Source organism: Geotrypetes seraphini, chromosome 10, assembly GCF_902459505.1.
Source record: "Geotrypetes seraphini chromosome 10, aGeoSer1.1, whole genome shotgun sequence".
In the NCBI taxonomy this organism is placed as follows: Eukaryota; Metazoa; Chordata; class Amphibia; order Gymnophiona; family Dermophiidae; genus Geotrypetes; species Geotrypetes seraphini.
The window spans coordinates 115,418,712-115,445,072 of NC_047093.1; the positions used below are offsets into that span (position 1 = coordinate 115,418,712).

Genomic DNA, 26,361 nt, shown 5'->3' on the forward strand with positions numbered 1-26,361 from the left:
GTTGAGCGGTCACCAAGGACTTATCCATAGGTTTGGTTCCCTTGAGCCTAGAGAAGGGATGTAGGAATTCAAGCCTCGAATGACATAACAGGCTAGGTTTTCAAGATATCCATGAGAGAGATCCATCTAATATAATAAAATGATAGGCCGCGCATGCGCATTAAAAAATCGTGTTCCCTGATCCCTTCGTGAAAAAACGAGTGCGCATGCGCGTCTACAACGTCACCACAGCCTGCTCTCCATCTCGCGCCGCTGCAGGCCCCACACTCGCAACTCACACATCCGCTGCAGCCTAGCAACTCCAACCACAACCTTCCCCCCTCAACTGCCTATGCCGGCTCAGGCTCTCGCCGCAGTGGAGGGACGAAAAAGCCTATGACCCCCATCTTCAAGGTTTGTCTCCAGCGCCTCTTATTTGCTCTGCGCTCACCTCTCTTCCATTGACTCCGAGAGGGCCGCAGTGCGACCGTGTGGAAGGAGGGTGGGGGGAGCGAATGGTACGGTCGGATGGGAAAGGAAGCAATGGTACCGGCTCCTCTCTCGAACTGCACCAGGATAGAGAGAGGAGCTGCAGCACCGGCTTTCAACTTAAAACAACAACAAAAAAAAAACCCAACTGCAGATCGCCGCTCTCACCCGGCTCTCACTGCATGGTACCGGCTCCTCTCTCGAACTGCACCAGGATCGAGAGAGGAGCTGCAGCGCCGACTTTCAACTTAAAACTCCTGGGCCTGCCTCAATCTTGACAATGATACAGGAAGTGCTACCACTTTTATTAGGCCTCTTCCACTCTCCTCAAGCATTCTTTTCACTGTGCTCAAGTTCTTCCAGTGGGCCCATGTTGCCATAGTAACATCAGTGCAAGATCTGTGGGTGGAGACGGGTCAAGAACTGGCCACTTCCCTCCGTGGCTTTGGCCTGCCAGTCAGTGTGGTGGTTGCTATGGAGAAAAATCCCAGAGGGGCTCAGGAAGCTCTAAAACACATCCAGAGGGCCTACAAAGGGGGAACCTATGATCAGGGCCAGAGCAAGGTAAGGGTATCATAGGGATAAGAAGGAAGAGGGGGGAGAAAAAGGAAGGGATGCCTACTGCTGGATAGGGGGAGAAGGAAAGAGGTGCTGATGGACAGGGGGGGTGACGAAAAAAGAACAGAGGCCTAATGTTGGACAGGGGGAGAAGGAAAGAGGTGCTGCTGGACAGGGGGGAGGTAAAACAAAGGGAGAAGGGCTGCTGCTGCATAAGGAGAGCTGTGAAGGGGTAGTGGTGCACACAGGGGAGGTAAAAGGAAGGGAGAATGGACAGGGGGAGCAGGCAAGGGGTGATGATGGGCAGCCAAGGAAAAAGAAAGACATAAAGAAAGAAAGCTGCTAAGGAGAGAGAGAGAGAGAAAGAAATAAAGACAGACACACACACATATATTCTAGCAACCGTTAATGTAACGGGCTATATAAAGAAACACAGACAGACAGACACACATTTATTCTAGCACCCGTTAATGTAACGGCCTTAACGACTAGTTGTATGATAATTTAACTGATGCATATTTTTTAGGGATATTCTGAAAACCTGACCTGTTTGCAGCTCTCAGGGTCTGACGTCTTGCAACCCTGACCTAGGTACTCTGTCAATTACACAGAGCTATATAACCTATGAGAAATATGTATGTACACTTTTGTTGGTTATTACTGCTTTGGCTTAAAATGATATAAGCAGTCAGTTTAGAATTTGTACACAAACGAATATAATTGGCTGTTATAATATTTCTAGCATGGTATATAGAAGAAAGACCGAGGAGAAGAAGTTGAAGTCTAAAGGCAAGATAACAATAATGTTACCAGAGCACCAGTTAGAGTCCTCTTGATATCATGAGTCACCACATTTCTGGTTCGTTTCTTTGTTCAATCCCTCAAAGACTACCTTGAACTAGATTTGAAAGGCATTTCCCTTCCCCTTTCTTTTCTCCTTGATGTTTTCAGTTATTGAAACAAACCTGTAGAAAAGACTCAATTTGTCTTCTCCAATGTCTTTGTTTACATCTATAAGTAATATCCCTGTTTTATTTTCCCCTTCTCTGTTTCTCTTCCTTTAGGTGGATACCCTTCGCCATGTTATAAGCCAGACAGGAGGATACAGTGATGGACTCACCGTGAGTCAGATGTACAGTCCGCAGGCCATCAGCGTAAGGGGGAAAAAAACTCTTGGTTTTTAGTTTGTTCTTTCTCACTTCCAATTATCTCAAAGCCATAGGGCTTAGAATGCCACTTAGGAAGACTTGTGTAAGCTTTCTGGTCTTCTTTTATATTTGCTTCTGTATTGGTCACGGCAGCGGCAGCCTTCTGCCCACAAAAAAGCGATAAGCGAGCAGGCTTGATACAGGCAGCTGGTGTCTAGGCCTGTCAGATGCAATCAGTGTTTGTGCAGCATCTGTGGCCACTTCTGTTCAGCTCAGAGAAGCTGTAGATCAGGTGACATCTCCTAGAACAGTAGGGCAACAGAACAAAAATGCCAGCTGGGGAATCTGGGTTTCTTTGGTTGCATCTTCACAGGTCCAATGCAAGTGCGTTTTATGTACACCCAAAATAAAATTTATTTGGCATTTTTAGTGTCCAGGCAAAATCATGCAAAATAAAGAGAAAAATAAGGAGCATGGGAATGGAACATTTTGTGCTTGTTTTTGGATGCACTTGCAGCTCTGACTGGCATGAAAATTTGTAGCGACAACCTGTATCACACAGAGTGAAATCGATAAGACAGACACAAGGAAACTCAAATGTGGATTCAAGACAGCAATCCAACCTGATTTCTCAGATCAGCCATCTACCCTCTCAATGGTGGTGACAGCAAGCTAGGACAGGAAGGCAGTGTGTGGATAAAAGATGAGCTTTTATTAGGAAAAGGAACTTCCAACTCTGCAGAGGTCAGAGTGGTCAAAACAGTGACTGCAAAGCAAAGGTTTCTATATATTTTTTTTTTTTTCAGTTAGGCTAGGAAGCTTGGAAAATGCAGAGGCTATAATGGAAGAGAAGGGGAAACTGAAGCAACTCTCATCCATTGAGAAGGAAAATCTGGTGTTTTATTCTCCCTGCAGTATAGAACAGACTGCACAGATAATGGCAGAGCATGCAAAGATTAGGGAATAGGAATGAGATGAGTTTGAAATGTTTAAAGGGAAAAGCACCTGGTCCTAGGGATGGTTGATCAGTGCACTGATGAGACATGCAGGTTTCCACACACGATACTGATATGTAGAGGCAGTGCCTGCTTAACTTGGAGTATGAATTTCATATAACTGTAATGCTCTCCATGTGAGCATCCCTGGGTCTGGGGCATAAACTGGCAGGATCCTTCCTTAGAGGTCTGCTTTGTTTTTGCCTTATATATTTGACATCTGGTGCCTCCACCTAGGTAAGAAAGGTGTTAGTGGGTTGGATTTCCCTCCCTTCACCCCTAGAAAAATCAAAAGACTGCTATGAATTAAGCTGGGTGAATTGTTAAAAGTTTATTTAATTAATTACAATTTCATCCTTCAGTGTACTCTTATCCCCTAGAACTGTGTTAATTATATTTACCTGCTCCTTCTCTAAGACTTTTCCTCCTGTCTGTTCCTACCATGTCCCAAGTCTCACCTTCCTGCTGATGCACACTGGGCCAGAAGCTGCTAGACATCCATTGAGGGTGTTGGGATTGTCTGGTTTGGCAACATTTAACTACTCTCCCTTAGCCTTTGCTGTCACTGGACACTGGGTGATCTCCCAGAGACTATCTTGTTTTCACTCCTTCCCCCTACAGCTCTTCGCTTTTGGAAGAGTCTCTATCTCTCAAGGTCATTTCCATGCTAGACCATAGCCCTTGACAGATTAAGCTGTCTTCTGAATCTGGGGTCTTTAAAATTCCAGCTCAGAGCCTATGGACTTCAGTTCAGTAGAATAGCCAGGGGGAGCTCCTCACCTCTTATCCAAATGGCCTAGAGACAGAGATCCTGTCCAAAATCTCTACCTAGCTCTAAGTAATCTATCAGAAACCCAAAAGAGGTGGGGTGGAGGGTTCCTAAAATTTCCTCCTGGGTTATTTATTTATTTAAAAACTTAATATACCGCCTGGAGTCACAGCAGTTTCCAAATAAACATACATAGATCAAAAACAACACAAATCACAAGAAGACGAGCCAATGCCAGGATGAGAGAAAATGGATGGGAATGAAGGACATGGACCTACGGCTGGAGAGATGGACATACACCAGAGACACGGACCTGTGGCTGGAGAATCAAGAGAAGATAGAGAGGGCAGCAATCATCGTGGGGGACTCCCATCGTCAGACAAGTCGACAGCCACATAGCAGCTGGACCACATAGCTGGTGACCTGCCTACCAGGAGCCAAGGTAGAAGACATAGCCACATCGACAGGATCTTCGACAGTGTGGAAGAAGAAGATATGGTGGTGGTGATCCATGTGAGGATGAACAACATGAGCAACAGGAACTACAACAGGGAAGGACTGAAGGACCAGTTCCGGATGCTAGGAAGGAAGCTGAAGACAAAAACGCAGAGGATAGCAATCTTGGAGATCCTGCCGGTACCCAGGGCTGATGAGAAGAGGCAGATGGAGCTGCAAGCAGTCAACACGTGGATGTGGCACTGGTGTGAGGAAGAAGGATTCTACTTCGTGCGCAACTGGACAACGGTCTGGGGAAGAGCAAGCTATTTAGGAAGGACGGACTCCACCTCAGCAGAGATAGAACGAGGCTACTTGCAAGCAACATTAAGAGAGAAGTTGAGAAGTTTTTAACTAGGAAGAAGGGGAAAGCCAACAGTCGACCGAGAGAGAGAGTCGATGGTTTGGAAACCGGTATACCATGCAGAAAGATAGAGGGGAAGACTCACTGGATCACAGGCAAGACAGATCGAAAGGAACACAAGAGGGAAGGAAGTGCAAGAAAGGAACAGACCGCAAACTCAAGTGTATGTATATGAATGCAAGAAGCCTAAGGAAGGGCACAAAAGGAAGAAGCTATGGCAAAAAAAGATAACGTGGACGTCATCGGCATCATGGAAACATGGTAGACTGAGGAAAACGTCTGGGACACTGTGCTATCGGGATACAAACTATACCGCAGAGACAGAGTGGCTCAAAAATGTGGGGGCATTGCCATATACATCAAAGAGGGAATTGAATCTACTGGAGAGAACATGCCACAACAGACAGATAAGTTAGAGTCTCTATGGGTCAAAATTCCGAGAACAAATGGACTGGAAACGAAGATCGGCATCTACTACCGACCCCCAGGGCAGTACAAAGAAATTGATGGATAAATGACGGACGAGATTAAACACAACTGCAAGGGAGGCAATGCAGTTATCATGGGTGACTTCAACTATTCGGGGATAGACTGGAACCTAGGCACCTCCGGCTGTGCTAGGGAGACCAAGTTCCTGGATGCTGTAGGCGATTGCTTCCTGAAACAACTTGTCAAGGAAAATACAAGAGGAAATGCAATTCTGTACTTAATTCTAAATGGACTATGAGGACCGGCACAAGGGACACTGGGAAACAGTGATCACAACATGATTCAATTCCACCTGGACGCAGGGGCGAAACATCAGTCCAGAACGATGGCCACGTCACTGAACTTCCGAAAAGGGAATTACGAAGGGATGAGACTCATGGTGGGGAAGAGGATAAGCACTATAAAAACGCTAGAGCAAGCTTGGTCCCTTTTTAAGGACACAGTCACCGAGGCGCAAAATCTATATATACCACATATCATCAAGGGAGCCAAGAGGAAAAAGAACAAAGAACCGGCGTGGCTCACTGTAGAGGTGAAGGAAGCGATCAAAGACAAGAAAACTTTGTTTAAGGAATGGCAAATGAGGTTCAACGCGGATAAGTGTAAAGTGATGCATGTTGGTAACAAAAATCTCATGCATGAATACAGGATGTCCGGGGCGGTATTTGGAGAGACCTCCCAGGAAAGAGACTTGGGAGTTCTGATTGACAAGTCGATGAAGCCATCCACGCAATGTGCGGCGGTGGCAAAAAGGGCAAACAGAATGCTAGGAATGATAAAGAAGGGGATCACGAACAGATCAGAGAAGGTTATAATGCCGCTGTCCGGGCGGTGGTACGCCCTCACCTGGAGTACTGCATCCAGCACTGGTCTCCATACATGAAGAAGGACACGGTACTACTACTCGAAAGGGTCCAGAGAAGAGCGACTAAAATGGTTAAGGGGCTGGAGGAGTTGCCGTATAGTAAGAGATTGGAGAAACTGGGCCTCTTCTCCCCTGAAAAAAGGAGACTGAGAGGGGACATGATCGAAACATTCAAATTACTGAAGGGAATAGACTTAGCAGATAAAGACAGATTGTTCACCCTCTTCAAGGTAGGGAGAACGAGAGGGCACTCTCTAAAGTTGAAAGGGGATAGATTCCGTAGAAACGTAAGGAAGTTCTTCTTCACCCAGAGAGTGGTAGAAAACTGGAACACTCTTCCGGAGTCTGTTATAGGGGAAAACACCCTCCAGGGATTCAAGACAAAGTTGGACAAGTTCCTACTAAACTGGAACGTACACAGGTAAGGCTGGACTCATTTAGAGCTCTGGTCTTTGACCTGGGGGCCGCCGCGTGTGCGGACTGCTGGGCATGATGGACCACTGGTCTGACTCAAGACTTTTCCTCCTGTCTGTTCCTACCATGTCTCAAGTCTCACCTTCCTGCTGATGCACACTGAACCAGGAACTGCTAGACATCCATTGAGGGTGTTGGGATTGTCTGGTTTGGCAACATTTAACTACTCTCCCTGAGCCTTTGCTGTCCCTGGACCCTGGGTGATCTCCCAGAGACTATCTTGTTTCACTCCTTCCCCCTCCAGCTCCTCTCAAGGTCATTTCCATGCTGGACCATAGCCTTTGACAGATTAAGCTGTCTTCTGAATCTGGGGTCTTTACAATTCCAGCTCAGAGCCTATGGACTGCAGTTCAGTAAGTATAGCCAGGGGGAGCTCCTCATCTCTTATCCAAATTACATTACATTACATTACATTAGTGATTTCTATTCCGCTTGTGCCTTGCTGTTCTAAGCGGATTACAATTAGAAGAGATCTGGACATTACCGAGAGAATTACATAAACAACGATTCAAGTAAATTACATGTTATGGTAGAATATTACAAATTTAGAGATATCTGGAATTTTTCCGATAGAATTACATAGCAAGATTCAGGTAATTACAGGATACAGTGGGGAATAACAATAAATTCGGGTAACAGAAGAGAGTTACCTAACATTGAAGGTAATTTAAGGATACAGTGGGGAATTTTTCCGATAAAATTACATAGCAAGATTCAGGTAATTACAGGATACAGTGGGAAATAACAATATATTCGGGTAACAGAAGAGAGTTACCTAACATTGAAGGTAATTAGAGGATATAGAGGGGAATTTTGTAGGGATCTGAATATTTTTGGTAGGTGTGGTTCGAGGAGTTGATTAATGTGTTATTCATGGGGGGGAGAGCATGTGTGATTGGGGAGAGATTAGTAAGTAAGGACATGTTTTTTGAATAGGAATGTTTTGATTTCTTTTCGAAACACTTTGATGTCTGTTGTTTTGATCATCAGATTGGTGATGGTGGGGTCTATTTTTGCTGCCTGTGTTGATAGAAGGCTGTCGTACAGTTTCTTATGTCGGGTACCGTTATGAGGGGGGAAGGTGAATAGGTTCTGAGTTCTCCTTGATCTGGGTGATCGGTAGCGGTAAAGGCGGTTGTTTAGGTAAATGGGGGCAGTTCCATGGGTTATTTTGAATAGTAGGCAGTAGAGTTTGAATTGAGTTCTTGCTTTTATCGGCAGCCAGTGAGAGTCTACATAGACGGGGGTGATGTGGTCAAATTTGCTAAGGGAGTAGATGAGTCTGATGGCTGTGTTCTGGACGGTCTGTAGTTGTTTTATCATGTTGTTTGGGCATGGTAGGTAGAGGCTGTTGCAGTAGTCTAAGGAGCTAAGTATGAGGGATTGTACAATGATCTTGTAGTGTTCTTTAGTAAAGAATTTTCTTATTTTTCTTAGGTTTCGCATGGTGAAGAATGCTTTTTGTATGATTTTGTGTATTTGGGCTTGCATTATACAGCATCTGTCTAATTGAATTCCCAGAATTTTGAGAGTGCTCTGTATTGGATATTTGGTTGTGTTTACTTCTAGTTCTGTTATGGAAGGTTTTTGTTCGTTCTCTAGTAGTAGGAATTTGGTTCTCTCCATATTTAGTTTCAGCTTATGGTTCATCATCCATTTTTCTACGGTTTCCAGTATTGATTTCAGTCGTTCATTGGAGACAGGGTCTTGGATGTTAAAGGGTAGGAGGATGGTTATGTCGTCCGCGTAGCTGAAAGATATTATATTTAGGGCGTCTAGGGCTGTGCCTAAGGAAGCTATGAAGAGGTTGAATAATATGGGTGATAGAGGGGAACCTTGTGGTACTCCGCAGGGGTTTGTCCAAGAGTCGGATAAAAAATCCTTTGACTTAACTCTGTATGATCTTGTTTTAAGGAATCCTTGGAACCAGCTGTGAACTTTACCTGATATTCCTATGGTATCTAGTATCTGTAGTAGTATGGTATGGTCTACTAAGTCGAAAGCTGCTGAGAATTCTAGTTGGATGATTAGTAATTTGTTTCCTTTGCTGAGGTGCTGTCGGGCTATGTCTAGTAAAGATACCAGTAGTGTTTCGGTGCTGTGGTTAGCTCCGAATCCAGATTGATTTGGATGCAGAATGTGGTGGTCTTCTAGGTAGTTGGAGAGATATTGTGCTACTAGACCCTCTATGAGTTTGACGTATAGAGGGATAGAGGCGATTGGTCTATAATTTGTTGGGTTGTCTATTGGGCCTTTAGGGTCTTTTAGTATGGGAGTGATTATGATTTCGCCAAGTTCCGAAGGGAACTGGCCTTCCCTGAGGGTGGTTTGTAGCCATAGCGTGAGACAAGCTTTGAATTTAGTGGACGCTGTAGCTAGTAGATAGGAGGGACAGTTGTTCAAATCACAAGAAGATTTGCTGTATTTTTTGTAAAGTTGTTCAAGGTCTGACCATTGTGTCATTGGGAAGTTGGTCCAGATCCTGTCTGCTGGTATGGCTTCGTCTGTTGTGGGTTTTATTAGCGTCTCTTCTATGATGTTTTGAGAGTTTTTGAATGTGGTTCTGATTGTGATGATTTTAAGTTTGAAGTGGTCCGCTAGTTGAGAAGCTGTTGGAGTTTGTGTTCCTTGGGTGGCGAGGAAGGGTTTGGTATCAGTGAGGTTTTTTAGAATGCTGAAAAGCTTTTTGGTGTCCGGTTTTTCGGTGCCAATGATTTTGGAGTGGTAGTCTTTTCGTTTTTCCTTCAGTTTGATTTTGTATTGTTTGATTTGGGATCTCCATTCTGTTTTATTGTGGTCTTGTTTCTGTTTTTTCCAAGTCCTTTCTAATTGTCTGCATTGCCTTTTTAGGTGTAGGAGTTCGGCGTCAAACCATTTGTCTGATGGCCTGCATATTTTGTTTTTAGTGGTGCTAGTTTGTTCAAAGTGGATTCGCTTGTGTAACGCCAGGTGTTTATGAATTCCTTGGGGTTGTTTAAATCTATTGCTGGGTCTACTGTGTCCCAGAATGTGGTAGGTTCGATTTTCTGTCTGGACTTGAAGCTTGTTTTGCTTGGGGTAGGTTTGAGTTTATTATGTTCCCAGTTGATAGTGAAGGTGTACTTGTAGTGGTCAGACCATAAGGTGAGATGCCATGAGCCGTTGGTGATGTGGATGTTTTGTGTGTTGAGGTTGGGAGCTGTGTATGCGGCGATATCAAGTTGATGGCTCTTTTCATGCGTGGGTTCGGGGTTGAGTATCTGATAGGATAGGGTGTTGAGGAATGAGAGAATATCCGTTACTTGTTTGGAAGTATGGTCTTCTAAGTGGAGATTGATGTCTCCTAGGATCAGGTTATGTGTGGAAGAGAGGGAGTTTTGGAAGATAAATTCTTCGAGATCTTGTTTAGTTGTGTTCCATTTTCCTGGCGTGACGTAGCAGAGGAGGCAGTTCAGAGTTCCTGTGAGAGAGTTGTCCGAGAGTTGGCAGGCTAGAAGGTCTAAATGAGGGGTGGAGTGCTTGGTTAGGACTTTAATATTGAGGTTGTTTTTTACAATGATTGCTAGACCTCCACCTCTTACATAAGAACATAAGAAGCGCCATCTCCGGATCAGACCTTCGGTCCATCAAGTCCGGCGATCCGCACACGCGGAGGCCCTGCTAGGTATACACCTGGCTTATTTTATAGCCAACCATATCTTTATATGCCTCTCTCAAGGAGATATGCATCTAGTTTGCTTTTGAAGCCTAGGACTGTCGATTCCGCAATAATCTCCCCTGGGAGAGTATTCCAGATGTCAACCACTCTCTGTGTGAAGCAGAACTTCCTGATATTAGTCCTGAACTTGCCCCCCCTTAGCTTCATTTCATGTCTTCTTGTCCGTGTCAAATTGGACAATGTAAATAATCTTCTCTGCTCTATTTTGTCGATTCCTTTCAGTATTTTGAAGGTCTCGATCATATCCCCATGCAGTCTCCTTTTCTCAAGGGAGAACAATTCCAGTGTTTTAAGTCGATCCTCATATTCCAGTTTCTCCATACCCTTCACTAGTTTAGTTGCTCGTCTCTGCACCCTCTCCAGCAGTTTTATATCCTTCTTTAGGTAGGGAGACCAATGTTGGACGCAGTATTCCAAGTGGGGTCTGACCATTGCCCTATAAAGCGGCATTATAACTTTCTCCGATCTACTCGAGATTCCTTTCTTTATCATGCCCAACATTCTATTTGCCTTATTTGCCGCTGCCGCGCATTGTGCCGACGGCTTCAGGGTCCTATCTATCAGTACACCCAGATCCCTTTCTTGTTCACTTTTTCCCAGAGTTGCACCTGACATTCTGTACTCGTATTCCTTATTTTTACTGCCTAAATGCATTACCTTGCATTTCTCCACGTTGAACTTCATCTGCCATTTCTCCGCCCATTTTTCTAACCGACACAAATCGCTCTGGAGTTCCTCACTGTCCTCCTGCGATCTGATTGCCCGGCAGAGTTTTGTGTCGTCTGCAAACTTGATGATCTCACTGGATGTTCCGTTTTCCAGGTCATTGATATAAATATTAAAAAGGATCGGCCCAAGTACCGAGCCCTGGGGTACACCACTAGTCACTTTCTCCCAGTCGGAGAACTTCCCATTTATGCCCACTCTCTGCTTCCTGTTTTCCAGCCATTTGCCTATCCATCTTTGTATATCTCCCTCTATGCCATGGCTTTGTAGTTTCCTGAGAAGTCTTTTGTGTGGAACTTTGTCAAATGCTTTCTGGAAGTCCAAGTATATTATGTCCACCGGCTTTCCACTATCAATTTGCTTGTTCACGGTCTCAAAGAATTGGAGTAAATTCGTCAAACACGATTTCCCTTTCCTGAATCCATGTTGACTGGGTTTCATCAAGTCGTGTGTGTCCAAGTGCTGAACTATGCTATCCTTGATCAGTGATTCAATCATCTTGCCGGGGACAGACGTAAGACTCACAGGTCTATAGTTGCCCGGTTCTCCTCTCGATCCTTTTTTGAAAATTGGCGTGACGTTCGCTTTCCTCCAGTCATCTGTTATCTGACCAGTTCTGATTGACAGGTTTGCAAGTTTTTGCAATAACTCTCCGATTTCAACCTTCAATTCCTTCAAGACTCTCGGGTGAATTTCATCCGGTCCAGGGGATTTGTCACTTTTAAGTTTGTCGATCTGGTAGTATATCTGATCTAAGTTCACTTCAACTGTGGTGAGGCTGTCCTCTATTTCTCCTGTAAACAGTTTCTCCGCTTCAGGTATTGTTGAGGTGTCCTCCTTCGTAAAGACGGACGCAAAGAAGGAATTTAGTTTGTCTGCGATTTGTTTATCTTCCTTGATGTACCCTTTTCTTCCCTTGTCGTCCAGGGGTCCCACTGCCTCTTTTGCAGGTTTTTTTCCCTTTCACGTATCTAAAGAAGGGCTTGAAGTTTTTGGCCTCCCGGGCTATTTTTTCCTCATAGTCCTGTTTTGCATCCCTCACCGCCTTGTGACATTTCTTCTGTTCATCTTTATGTTTGTTCCAGGCTTCGGTTGTCTTCGTGCATTTCCATTTTTTGAAAGAGTCCTTCTTTTCTTTTATGGCTTCCTTCACCTGTATGGTAAGCCATGCCGGTTCTCCTTTGCCTTTAGTTCTCCGATCTTTGGAAATCCTTGGAATGTAGAGATCTTGTGTTTCTGCAATAGTATTTTTCAATAGGCACCATGCCTGATCTACTGTTTCAAGTTTGTCCACCATCTTCTCGAGTCGTTTTGTTACCATGGCTCTCATGCAATCGTATTTACCCTTTTTAAAGTTTATGGTGGTGGTTAAGGTTTTGGCATGTTTCCCTTTCCCGATGTCAAGTTTAAAGTTGATTACATTGTGATCACTCGTTCCCAGTGGAACCATGACTTCTACTTCTGTTATCGGTCCGGTGAGACCATTTAGGACCAAGTCCAAGGTGGCGTCGCCTCTTGCCGGCTCTTTTACCATTTGCTCCAGGAAGCAATCCCCTAGCACCTCCAGGAACTTGGCCTCCTTGCCGTAGTTGGAGGCTCCTAGTTTCCAGTCTATTCCTGGGAAATTGAAGTCTCCCAATATAACTACATTGCCTGTCTTGCATACTTGTTTGATTTCCTCCATCATTTCTGAGTCAGTGACCTCCGCCTGTCCTGGGGGACGATAGTAAAGGCCAATTTTTGTATCTGCGCCATTGTGACCAGGAATTTTGATCCAGAGGGACTCCAGCTTCTCTTTCCTGTCTGTTGTAATCATTCCAACAGAATCTATTCCTTCCTTAACATATAGGGCAATACCTCCACCTTTCTGCCCTTCTCAATCCCTTCTATATAGTTTGTATCCCTGTAGTACTGTGTCCCATTTGTTTTCTTCATTCCACCATGTTTCTGTTATGCCAATGATATCCATGTTCTCATGTCTTGCTATCGTCTCTAGTTCTCCCATTTTGTTTCCTAGACTTCTAGCATTTGTATACATACATCTAAGTTCCCTTCGTGTTACCTTTTTGGACCTTCTACTCTTGGCTGTCCTTACAGTTTCATTTATGGTATCCTTTACTGCTCCTGTGTTATCTCCCATGTTTGCTGTGTGGTCATCCCCTCCTGTGTCTGAGTTGTCCCTTCCTGCTTGTTCTCCTTTGTTGGCTGTGAGGTCGACCTCTCTTGTGTATGAGTAGTAGTCCTTTGTTCCTACGTCGGGGCATCCTGTTTTCCGTGCCATCGACTGGTGGTCGACTGTCGGCTTTCCCCTGTCCTTCAGTTTAAAGCCTTCTCTATTGCTTTCTTCATGTTGCCTGCCAAAACTCTTGCTCCTTCCTTGTTGAGGTGTAGTCCATCCCTTCTGTAGTACTTGCTTTTTCCCCAGAACGCCGTCCAGTTGCGCACGAAGTCGAAGCCTTCGTCTTCGCACCATCGTCTCATCCAGGCGTTGATCACTTGCAATTCCCCTTGTCTCTTTCCATCTGCTCTTGATACAGGGAGGATTTCAGTTGTCTCTGCATACTAGCTCTAGTTTGTACCCGTTTGGGCAGAATTCAGTAATGCGAGGGTCTGATTCGGAAATGAGCCAGGTTTCGGCTAGGAAGAGGCAGCCTAAATTGTCTTTGATCAGCCAGTCTTTGATTAGTTCTGTCTTTGGGCTGATAGATCGTATATTCATGTATGCGCATGCTAGTGATGTGAATTTGGTGGGAGAGTGAGGAGTGACTGTATTGATAAATGTTCTAGATGGTGTTTGAGGTTTTTGTGTGCTTGTCTTAGTTTTTTTGTGGGAATGTGTTCGTTGTTGGATGATGGACAAGGTATCAGGGTTCTGGGGGTTTGGAGTTTCCTGTTGGGTTGATCGAGTCTGATTGTTGTTGTGAGGATAGGTATAGAATGTGTGTGGTATCCTGCTGTTTTCCATTTTTCTATGAGTAGGGAGAGCAGTAGTAGGACTAGGATGAGTTTAAGTGGGAATGTTGCCATTTTTTATTTTTTTTTTGCTTTGTTTTTGTGTGTGGATAGGGATGATAGTTCTGGAGATTTTTTGATCTGTTGGTGTTAGCTGTCCTTTTGGAGGTCCTGTTCCTATAAGTAGTGATTCTGTGTGGGTTTTGGGTACGTTGTGTGAGTGTGTGTTGGGACTTGTTCTTGGTGTTCGTAGATGTTTAAACAGGAAGGAGCAAGATGTCTATCAACAATTAATTGAACAGGAGTGCCAACGTTAGGTATGACCAACTGTTAAGTAAAACGAGGTATATCAAGGTATATCAGTTATCAGGTTTAACTGGGTATACCGACAATTAAGTATAACAAGGTGTAACAACAATATTAACAAGTATGGTACGGTAAATCAACAGTTATGTCTAACAGTTATGTCTAACAAATTATGTCTGACAAGGTGCGGCAGTTAGATAGTAGTTGGTAAAGTTAAGTGATTACCTGTTCTTGGAGGGCGTCAGGCTTTTCTCACTCACCCCTCTAATGGAAGAGATTCTGGTATCGATTCGGCTGTATTGTGAGCTTCAGAACCCTGCAGGCATCACTGCAGGCACTTCACAAAGGCGCGCACTAAGGCGCATGCGCCTTTGTCGCGTGCCTTCGTCGGCGCGCCAAACGGCTGAGCGCCGTTGGTGCTTCAAACTTTTATCTGTTCCCACGTGGCCAGGGAGAGGGGCAGAGCAGGGCTCCCATGCTGTCCTCTCCTCGGGACGCGCTGGTTTTGCCGACTCTCGCTGGTGGCCAAAATGGGGCCCGATCAAGAGGTTGCAGGCTTTATCTGTTCCCACGCGGCCAGGGAGAGGGGCGGAGCAGGGCTCCCATGCTGTCCTCTCTTCGGGACACGCTGGTTTTGCCGACTCCCACTGGTGGCCAAAATGGGGCCCGATCAAGAGGTTGCAGGCTTTATCTGTTCCCACGCGGCCAGGGAAAGGGGCGGAGCAGGGCTCCCACGCTGTCCTCTCCTCGGGACGCGCTGGTTTTGCCGACTCCCGCTGGTGGCCAAAATGGGGCCCGATCAAGAGGTTGCAGGCTTTATCTGTTCCCACGTGGCCAGGGAGAGGGGCGGAGCAGGGCTCCCACGCTGTCCTCTCCTCGGGACGCGCTGGTTTTGCTGACTCCTGCTAGTGGCCAAATGGCCTATAGACAGAGATCCTGTCCAAAATCTCTACCTAGCTCTAAGTAATCTATTAGAAACCCAAAAGAGATGGGGTGGAGGGTTTCTAAAATTTCCTCCTGGGTTATTTATTTATTTAAAAACTTTATATACCGCCTGGAGTCACAGCATTTTCCAAATAAACATACATAGATCAAAAACAATACAAATCACAAGAAGACGAGCCAATGCCAGGATGAGAAAAAATGGATGGGAGTCTGTTATAGGGGAAAACACACTCCAGGGATTAAGACAAAGTTGGACAAGTTCCTACTAAACTGGAACGTACACAGGTGAGGCTGGACTCATTTAAAGCACTGGTCTTTGACCTGGGTGCCGCCGCGTGTGCGGACTGCTGGGCACGATGGACCACTGGTCTGACTCAAAGCAGCAATTCTTATGTTCTTATATTATCAACAGATATGAAAACAAAACCTACAAATTTTCCAATAATGTATTAAAATGGCCAAACAATGTTAGGAAAGACAGATCATAAATGTGGGTCTACAAACAGCTTGGTTTTCAACAATTCTTAAAGCTGTAATGGTCTGCACATAATCATAATTGCCCAGTAAGCTTGTTCCAATATGATATTACAGCAATGGAAACATTTGAAGTTCAGTTGTCACATATCTTACATTATCAGCAGTCAGTGCTACCAATTTCATTAGTTAGTTGAGGTGAAGAATTTTCACTGACCTCAAAAGAACATAAGAATTACCATACTGGATCATACCAATGGTCCATCTAGCCCAGTATCCTGTTCTACAGCAGCCAGTCCAGGTCTAAGACTCAGTGTGGTTTCTGTCACTACAGGAAAGAACCCTCCAATGCCCAGCTCCTTGCACTTCACCATAGTCGACCAGGGAAAATGTAGTTGAGGTTGCAGAGCTGTGCACATATGCTTCCAATTCGAGAATCAGTCCAAATCCTTAGGCTACGCTCTTATAGTAATTTCTTTTGTATATATATGAATAAATAAATAATCAATCTAATATTCCAGTGCAGCTTCATTTGTCTTTAAATACTTTCATAATCAGAAATCATTTCAACAACTTCATATATAATGACTTCAGTGGTTACACTCAAACCGTCTCTTTCATGTAAGGTTTGAGTAAATGTAGCCAGCCTCCTCATTGTTATAAATAATTCAATAATTTTGTAATGCCTATAGCAAACTTATCTTAGGCAGCAGGGAAGGACTCTGATGTGAATTTGCGTTTCGCTATTAGCTGTATTAAGGATAGTCCCCTATAACACACAAAGAACGCTATTAGAAGAACCCAAACCCATCATATTAGCTATTTATAATTTATCTATCTAAAGTAGTCTCACCATAAAGATCAGATCATCACATTCTCCATGCTGAGCTAATATGACGGCCTGCGTCTATTTTTGTCCTTAAATAATGTCACACACTTTCAACCAATCACAGAACTCTCATACACAAATCCTGACAGATTCAAACTAAAGTCATCCACTCTAATTCTGCATTCATGCCCGAAGGATTAATAGCTCTTAGTTCAAAAATCCATCTCTGCTCATAATAATTCAGAAACCAGTTATGATCATCACCCTAATCTAATCTAATCCTTAGGTTTGTATACCGCATCATCTCCACGTTCGTAGAGCTCGACGCGGTTTACAGTAGGAGAAATAGGAAGGAATCCTTAATATCATGACCCTTGTGTCACCACTGGAGCTGATTCAGACTTAGTGAAGTCGATCACCTGAAGACTTCACTTGACGTAACAACTCCCCTAGATTCTTAGATCGTTTATAGGCAAAAATAGGCGGTTCATTGAATGCAGGGGGGAGCTGGACAACATGCCACTGAACTCGAATAATAGATACAAATTTTTTAGAGAGTAGAGAACGGAGTGACAAATACCAATCTGTCACTGTCCTCACCTCTCTGATGTTGTAATAAAAGGTGCCTTTGAGCAAAGCGAGCCCTGAGATATGCTTTCCTCACTGCCCCTTTGGGATACCCTTGAGACAAAAATCTCTTCCCCAAAATCTTGGATTGAATTTTAAAGTCCTGAATAGAAGTACATAACCACCGTAACCTTAAGAATTGGCTAACGGGAAGGTTATACTTTAGATTGTAAGGGTTAAAGCTATGGAAGCATAGAAGTGTACAGTGGTACCTCGGTTTACAAGTGCACCGGTTTGTGAGTGTTTTGCAAGATGAGCAAAACATTCGCAAAATCGGTGCCTCGGAAACCAAGCATGCCTCGATTTGCGAACAGCGCCCCCCGCGATCCGGCACCCTCCCCCTGCGATCCGGCACCCCCCGCTGCGATTGGGCACCCCTCCGCTGCTTCTTACTGTCATCTGGGCCTGGGCACCGGCATCTGCGCATGCTCAAGGCCTGCGAGTTCACGCTTCTCCAAGATTCTCGGAGAGAACGTGAACTCGCAGGCCTTGAGCATGCACAGATGCTCAAGGCCCAGCAAGAAGAGGAGGCCGATCTTCGGGCACCGGCACCAACGCACAGGACATGCTGGTGCCCAGGCCCAGATGACAGTAAGAAGCAGCAGGGGAGTGACGAATCGCGGCGGGGGGGCGGCGAATCACAGCGGGGTGGGTGCCGAATCGCAGCGGGGGGGGGTGCCGGATTGCGGGGGGGAGGGTGCCGGATCGCAGGGGGGTCTTTGGGGGGAGCAATGCTGGTTCTCGGGGGGGGAGGATAGAGCAGCGCCGCTGGCCTCGGGGGGTGGGAACGTATCAAAGCGAGTTTCCATTATTTCCTTTGGGGAAACTCACTTTGATAAACGAGCATTTTGGATTATGAGCATGTTCCTGGAACGGATTATGCTCATAATCCAAGGTACCACTGTATTTCTCTCAATCGGCTTACGATATAGAGTAGTACAGAGCTTATGATCTTGCTTAAAAATAAAAAGAACCAAAAATTCAACAGAATGAAAGTGACTCTTCATTTCAAACTTCAAGTTAACATCTTGAGCATTCAGCCACTGCTGAAAACTAGCCAATTCTTTCATAGTACTCAACCAAAAGAAAAATATGTCATCCAGATAGTGTTTCCAGCATTGGATCTTGCAAAAAAAAAAGTGGGAAGAATAGACGGTTAGTCTTTCAAATTTGGCCATATACAGGGACACCTCAGGCAGTGCAAGGGTCGCCCCCATCGCCACACTGTGAATCTGCTCATAAAAACTTCCCATTAAACCAAAAGTAGTTTTTCAGATAATTATATATTTTATTGATTTTAAGATTTGACAATTTTCAAATTCCAAATCAGAAGAAAAAAATACAGTGTAACCACAAACAAACATAGGATTAACATTTAGGAATTTTTAAAAAATATTACAAAATATAATTAGTCCACCATTAACTGGAGGAGTTGCTGATAATGTACTGAAATCTTTAACAAATAAACAAATAAAATAAGCGGGAAATAAAGATGCAGTCTGATTGCTCTTGCACTATTCTTTCTGAGCTAAATAAGAGCCAGACATACCCATAACTTCTCAAGAATTACTCTTAGTGGAAATGAATTTAAAAAGCTGCTGTGGATCATAGAAGACATACCTGTCCTCTTTATAAACCAGTACACATTTACAGGAGAAACGTAGAACAAAAGTAAACATAGAAACATAGAAATAGACGGCAGATAAGTGCCACGGCCCATCAAGTCTGCCCACTCCAATGACCCTCCCTATCTATCTTTGCGGATAGATCCCACATGTTTGTCCCATTTGGCCTTAAAATCTGGTACGCTTCTGGCCTCAATAACCTGAAGTGGAAGACTATTCCAGCGATCAACCACCCTTTCGGTGAAGAAGAACTTCCTAGTGTCACCGTGCAGTTTCCCGCCCCTGATTTTCCACTGATGTCCCCTTGTTGCCGCGGGACCCTTGAAAAAGAAGATATCCTCTTCCACTTCGATGCGACCCGTGAGGTACTTGAATGTCTCGATCATATCTCCCCTCTCTCTACGTTCCTCGAGTGAGTAGAGCTGCAACTTCCTTAACCGCTCCTCGTATGGGAGCTCCTTGAGTCCCGAGACCATCCTGGTGGCCATTCTCTGGACCGATTCCAGTCTCAGTACATCCTTGTGGTAATGTGGCTTCCAAAATTGCACACAGTACTCCAGGTGCGGTCTCACCATGGATCTATACAGTGGCATAATGACTTCAGGTTTACGGCTGACGAAACTCCTGCGTATGCAACCTATGATTTGCCTTGCTTTGGATGAAGCTTGCTCAACTTGATTTGCAGACTTCATGTCTTCCCTGACAATCACCCCTAAGTCTCTTTCTGCTTCAGTTTTTGTCAAGATCTCGCCATTTAGGGTGTAAAGCTTTCATGGATTTCGGCTTCCCAGGTGCATGACTTTGCATTTTTTGGCATTGAAACTGAGTTGCCAGGACCTAGACCAGTGCTCCAGTAGAAATAGGTCATGCATCATATCATCTGCCATTGAATTATTGTCTGTTGTGCTCTTGTTCACTACATTGCTTAGCTTGGCATCATCGGCGAATAATGTTATTCTTCCTCGGAGCCCTTCTGTCAAGTCTCTTATGTAGATGTTGAACAAGATCGGGCCCAGGACGGAGCCCTGTGGCACTCCACTTATCACCTCCGACATTTCGGAGGGGGTGCCATTCACCACCACCCTCTGAAGCCTACCTCCAAGCCAGTTCCCAACCCAATTTGTCAATGTGTCGCCCAAACCTAAAGAACTCATCTTGCTTAGCAACCTGCGGTGTGGTACGCTATCAAATGCCTTGCTAAAATCTAGGTAGACAATGTCCAGGGACTCACCAGCATCCAGCTTCCTCGTCACCCAGTCAAAGTAGCTGATCAGGTTGGATTGGCAGGATCTCCCCTTAGTAAATCCATGTTGGCGGGGATCCCGTAGTTTCTCCTCGTCCATGATTCTATCCAATTGGTGTTTGATTAGGGTTTCCATTAGTTTGCTCACTATCGATGTGAGACTCACTGGTCTGTAATTTGCCATCTCCATCTTGGAGCCTTTCTTGTGGAGTGGGATGACGTTAGCTGTCTTCCAGTCCATCGGGACGTTACCTGTACTAAGGGAGAGATTGAAGAGCGCGGACAGCGGTTCCGCTCGGACATCACCCAACTCCCTGAGCACCCTAGGGTGTAGGTTGTCAGGCCTCATTGCCTTGTTGACCTTGATTTTTGACAGCTCGCAATAGACGCTGCTGGGTGTAAACTTGAAATTACTAAACGGGTCAACTGATTTAACCCTTGTCTGTGGCTGAGGGCCGATTCCCGGCGCCTCGCAGGTGAAGACTGAGCAGAAGTATTCATTTAACAGTTGGGCTTTTTCCGAGTCCGTTTCTACATAGTCTCCGTCTGGTTTTCTGAGACGTACTATCCCTCCCGAGTTCTTATTTCTGTCACTGATATACCTGAAGAAAGATTTATCTCCTTTCTGGATGTTCTTTGCTAGAGACTCCTCCATGCGGAATTTGGCCTCCCTAACTGCTGCTTTGACGGCCCTTGACTTGGCCAGATATTTTACTCTAGAGTCCTGTGTCCCTGATTGTTTGTAAGAGATGAATGCTTTTTTCTTCTCTTTGATGATGTCCGAGATCTCCGTAGAGAACCACTGTGGCTTGTTGTTCCTACTCCGTTTGCTTACTGATTTAACATAGCGGGTTGTTGCTTCCTGTATGGTGGCTTTCAGAGTTGACCACATTTCTTCCACGCTGTCGGTGTCTGCTTGGCTTTGTAGCGCATGGTGAACGAAGTCTCCCATGTCTTGGAAGTTTGTGTCTTTGAATTTGAGAACCTTGGTCATTGAGGTAGATTTCGTGAAACCTTTCCTGAGATTGAACCATATCATATTGTGGTCACTGGAGGCCAAAGTTTCACCCACCGAGACCTCTGTGATACTTTCCCCATTGGTAAGTACTAGGTCCAGTATTGCCTGATCCCTTGTTGGTTCAGATACCAGTTGCCTGAGTCTTGCTCCATTCAAAGAGTTTAATAGCTTCCTGCTGTTGCCGGAAGCAGAGGAAAGTGTGACCCAATCCGCATCAGGCATGTTGAAGTCTCCTACCAATACTGTGTCACCCCGCAAGGTGATATTCTCTATATCTCCGATTAATTCCTTATCTAGGTCATCTTGATGTCTTGGGGGTCTGTATACTACGCCAAGATACAGGCATTTGTCCTTCCCTCTGGCCAAATTTACCCAAAGGGATTCCCCAGTGTACTGTACGTCCGTGATTCTGGTGACCTTAATGTCATCTTTAGTATATAATGCTACACCACCTCCCATTTTACCCTCCCTGTCCCGGCGAAGCAAGTTGTAACCTGGTATGACCATGTCCCACCCGTGGGAGTTGTGAGCCAGGTCTCAGATATCGCCACTACATCCAGGTCAGCATTCCTCATTTCTGTTTCCAAGTCTAGGATCTTATTTCCCAGACTGTGGGCGTTGACGTACATAGCCCTCCACGTTGTGTGTTTGTTGTATCTCAGTGGGGACGATCCCTCTTTATCAACTAGGACCCCATTAGCATTATTTGTATGTCTCTTACACTCCCTAACGTTATTCGCCTGTCTCTTACACTCCATAGACCCAGAGCTAAAGCTTGAACCTGTCTCGGACTCCCCATGACTATAGTGTGCTCCTATCTCAGACTCGGTAATGTGTGTACCCTGTGGGGGTATTCCCGTTTGGGCTACTCGAGCTCCTGTAGTGCAATTTTCAACGTGTGCACTCTCTCTGGTCCCAGAATTATAATGTGTACCCCCTCTAGACCCAGAATTGCTATGTATCCTCCCCCTAGACCCAAAATTGTAATGTGTCCCAGAAATATAGTATTTACTTAGCTCAGTCTCAAAAGAGTATTGGTAGCTTAGTTCGTCAGGTGGGTTGTTTGTGCCCGTACCCTCCCCCAACTTACCTAGTTTAAAGCCCTGTGTAGTAGGCGGGCTAGACGGTGTCCAAGGACGTTCTTCCCCCTCCTGGTCAGGTGTAACCCATCTGGTCCCAGCAGTCCTTGCAGTGCCTCTCCGTGGTGTAGGAACCCAAAGTTCATCTCCTTGCACCATCCCTGCAGCCAGTCGTTCGCCCTCCGGACTCGATCCTCTCTGGCACTGCCCTTGCCCCTCACTGGGAGGATCTGCCCTTTCCCCTAACTTAGTAACCTGTGGTCTCAAGATAAGAAACTGTTTTCGTCTTTTCTGGGTAGAGCGAGATACATCAGGAAACATTCTGATAGTATTAGTAAAAAATGGAACATCTTTATGTTTAAAAAACAATTTCAACATCCATTCTCTATTAGAGTCAATAGCAAATTGTACCATCAAAGTGGTGGCAACCTGAACCTCAGTCTCCGACTTCTCAAGGAAATTAGTTAAATCCAAGCTATCAGCAGATAAATTCTGCTGATTTGGATTTTGAGGCTTAACTCTTTGGAAGGTGGGTTGAAAGAGGTGGGTAAGAGGTTTCCGGCACTTTCAGAATCTCAGTCATATATCTTTTAAACATAACTGAAGCAGTTATTGGAAAAACTTTGGGAAAGTTAATAACCCGCAAGTTACATCTCCTAATAGAATTTTCCAGCTTTTCTTGCTTGAAATGTAAGTTCACACTGTCTTTAACCCAAGTTAAAGCTTGCGCTTCCAAAGTTTTCATCCGAATTTCCAAGTCTTCAGATTTATTTTCCAAAGTTGTTACCTTATTTTTAAGTTCCAGATTTTCTGAAAGTACCTTAGTTGTTGTATTTGGTTCCCCAGAGAGGCTTGCAAATTAACAATGGCATTACAAATGGCTTCTAAATTGATTACCTCAGGTCTCTGCAGGGGAAACAACTCTGCTCCAGAAGCCCCTGTTGCTAACAAAGTACCTGTGTCCACAGCAGCCACTGCAGAAACTTCATGGGTCAGCCGAGCTCCCCCCACCGATCGCTGTGTTGGCATCTCTAACAGCTCCTCCTGCCTCAAACCAGAGCTGGATCCCCCCACTCTCCACAACTGGCAAGAGCACGTCCTGAGCCAACGGCTCTTCCGCTGTGTCGGGGTGGGTCGGCGGCATGCGCTCATCCAGGGACAGAGTAGCACCCTCAAAGAAAAACTCCAGCGCCTCAGCTTTCGCTCATTCTTCAGCCGTGGAAGTTCCCGGTTGTGGTGTACGCAAGCCACGCTCGACGAAGATGTCCATCAGGCCAGACTGTTGCTGAGTTTCGTCCAGGAACACCCGGAGTTTCGACTTCCTCTTTACCATCGGGTAGGTAGCAAAAGTTCTAAAGTTCAATGGGACAACGTCTCCTCAAGAACTTCAGATCGCCATCTTAGTCAGGCTCCTCCACCAAAAGTAGTTTGTCATAATCACCAATTCTGCCATTTGTAATAAAAGTGTAGAGGAGATAAGCTTGGATGTATCATCCCTTGCTTATAGAACTTCAACAATGATGACCAGGGCTTCCTGAGGCGGAATATTAGTGTAGAGCGCAGTCACGTCCATAGTAACCAAGCAGAGGCTATCATCTACCCTATTAATATCTTCAAGGCAGGCAATCATGTGAGAACTATCTTGCATATAGTATGGTATCTGTTTGACTGCTGGCTGGAGAAACTTGTCGACCAGCTGAGATAAAGGTTCAAGAATGGAGCATCTCGTGGACACAATGGGGCAGCCGGGGGTCTTTCAACGTTCTTATGTATTTTAGACAGAAAATAGATATATGGAGTATTGGCACATTTATTCATCAAAAAACTGGCCTCTTTATGTATAAGCATTCCATTCTGTAATTTTGGTTTAATCAATTCCATTATAATGGACAGGAGGTCAGTTTTTGGATCATTATCTAACACTCTGTAATAGTTGACGCTTTGCCTCTATTTCATATTGAGAACGAGATTGAATCACCGTTGAGCCCCCCCTTTGTCAGCACGTAAAACCATAATATTAGAGGACTTCCTTAGTTCTTTCAGAGCAAGTTCTTGTTGCTTGGATAAATTATATTTTATTTTTCTAACGAAAGGATCATTTTCAATATTTTCCAAGTCTTTAAGAACTAGGCCTAGAATCTGTAAGGTGCACCTAACTTTAGGCGTGGTTTAGACGTCATCGAAGCGCAAGTGCCAATCAGCATCACTTAGGCGCTACTTAGGCATCGTATAGACGTCTGTACTGTGCCAAGTGCGTATTAGACGTGGCTTCCTAAAACCTCATATAGACATCCCCATATAGACGTCCTTATATAGATGTCCCTGCGATGTTATATATAAAAAGGTGTTTTTTTACTGATTTTACTGATCATTATTTCAGGTTTGTAAGCTTTAACACAATTAACCCAAAGTATACCATCATTAAAAGGATAATAAAAACACAGTATACCATGTTTAAAAGGATATTTATAATATATTAGTTTCAGTGGGAGTTGATCTGGGAACATCAATATGCAAATTGAAAAAATGTGACACGCTAACCTTCACGCTAATCCGCTGTGCTAGACAATGAACCATACAATAATAGCAATTCTGATTTGATTAGACTACTCCTTATAGGTAGTGAATGGCAGTTAATTCTGCTTCATGATTTCAGAATTGTATATTTCCAACTGTATAAAAACATATGCCATATTTAAAAGGATAAGCATAAGATTAGTTTTTGACTGAGTGGGAGTTGAACTAGAATTATCAGCATGGAAGGGGAAGGGAAGCTTTAGTCTTATGCTACACAGAAACTTGTATAGCAATGGTATCATTAACTCCTATAAGAAGTGGAAAGCTGAGCACCATATAAGCTTTAGCAGGATAGCCAGTCTAGGTCATCCAATCAGCTTTCTCTGGGCATCCCAAAGATGTTCTTTGAGAGAGGTTTTTAGAACTCAATCCTTGCTCTAAATAACACTCTCTTTCTCATGAAACATAGCTACAATCAACTCATTCTTCAAACCAAAGGAAAATCCCATAATTTCAATTGGTCAAGCTTAAAACAGAGTAAAACACAGAAAAGAGAAAACACTGCTCTGATGGACCTTCTTATACTAAGGATGCCTAAGTCGCGTCTGCCGTCATAGGCACCGTTTGGACTTCCCGCCAGAAAACTTTCATATCTGGTTGCCATACAGTTCATTACAAATGGAAGTATGCAACAGCACAATGATGGCCTCATTGTGACATCATCAAGGTGCACCTGCAAAGTAGAATGCTACAAGTAAAAGACGGGCCAGGAGTTGAACTCAACTTCTGGAAGATCAATACAGTACTTTTACTCATTGAGCTACAGCACCTTCCACTCCAGTTTCTCTGACTCCCCTGTCATATTTCGCTTAGTGATCTGCTAAGGTAAAATCTGCTTAGCTATCATCTCACTGGTAGCTGAGACAAAAGACTGGTAGCTGAATGGCTTAAAGCACTGCTTTCATTGTCCCAAAAGCCAGAATCTCAAGTTGGGTTCAATAAATGTGACAATGGATTCAAATACTGCTGTTTTTATCAAATGCAAACTGAACTTTTGGAATAGATTGTTTCTAGTATTGCTAATGTTGTGCTGTTTGAGATGAAAATTAGATGTGACTGGTGTGTAGCTTGTCATTTTTATTAAAATTAGTATTTTGTCAGCTGAAAGACATGAGGGAGTCAAACCCAGACCAGGCTCACACCCCAACCTTCATTCTAACCGCTGTGCTACAGAATCAGCCATAAAATCATAGAATTCTAATTGGATTATACTGTGCTGTTTAGGCATCCTTTGGGTAGTAGCATCGGCATGCTTGCGGCTCCATAATGCAGCGCCCGAAGCATGCCAAATCGGCTACAGTTCAGCATTTCTCAAAGCTGTCAAGGTAGGAAACTGACTGAAAGAAGCCACCCAAGTTAAGGCACCTAGTTCATCCTCTCCACCTCTCATCTAATCTCATGTTCTCAAATATTATGCTGGTTGCAGGTTGTGAGGCAGGAGACATACCAGCTGCCCTGTTTGCTACCCCCCCCCCCCCTTTGCAGCCTGGGCCTCATGGAACATTAGATAAGTAGCTGAAGTGGTGTTTATTAAGGAAACACTAATGCCTGGCTGTTACTCAATATAAATAAGCACAAGGTGAAAATGGTATAAGATTTTTATTGCACAGTCCAGGAAAGCAGCATGCAAGGGTAATA

The 26,361-nt window shown here is 44.5% G+C and overlaps 1 protein-coding gene across 7 annotated transcripts in view; it reads left to right on the forward strand.

Annotated features, from left to right (window-relative positions):
- The window catches only part of PBX1 (PBX homeobox 1), a 1,291,292-nt gene that overhangs the window by 1,210,485 nt on the left and 54,446 nt on the right, over window positions 1–26,361 (forward strand). For 6 of the 7 annotated variants that reach the window (XM_033960105.1, XM_033960106.1, XM_033960107.1 and 3 more), the window contains one exon: window positions 2,091–2,180. The exons of the other annotated variant lie outside the window; for it this stretch is intronic. In XM_033960105.1, coding sequence (XP_033815996.1) covers window positions 2,091–2,180 — 90 coding nt within the window. The remainder of the gene's footprint in view (window positions 1–2,090; window positions 2,181–26,361) is intronic. 7 annotated transcript variants of the gene reach the window in all.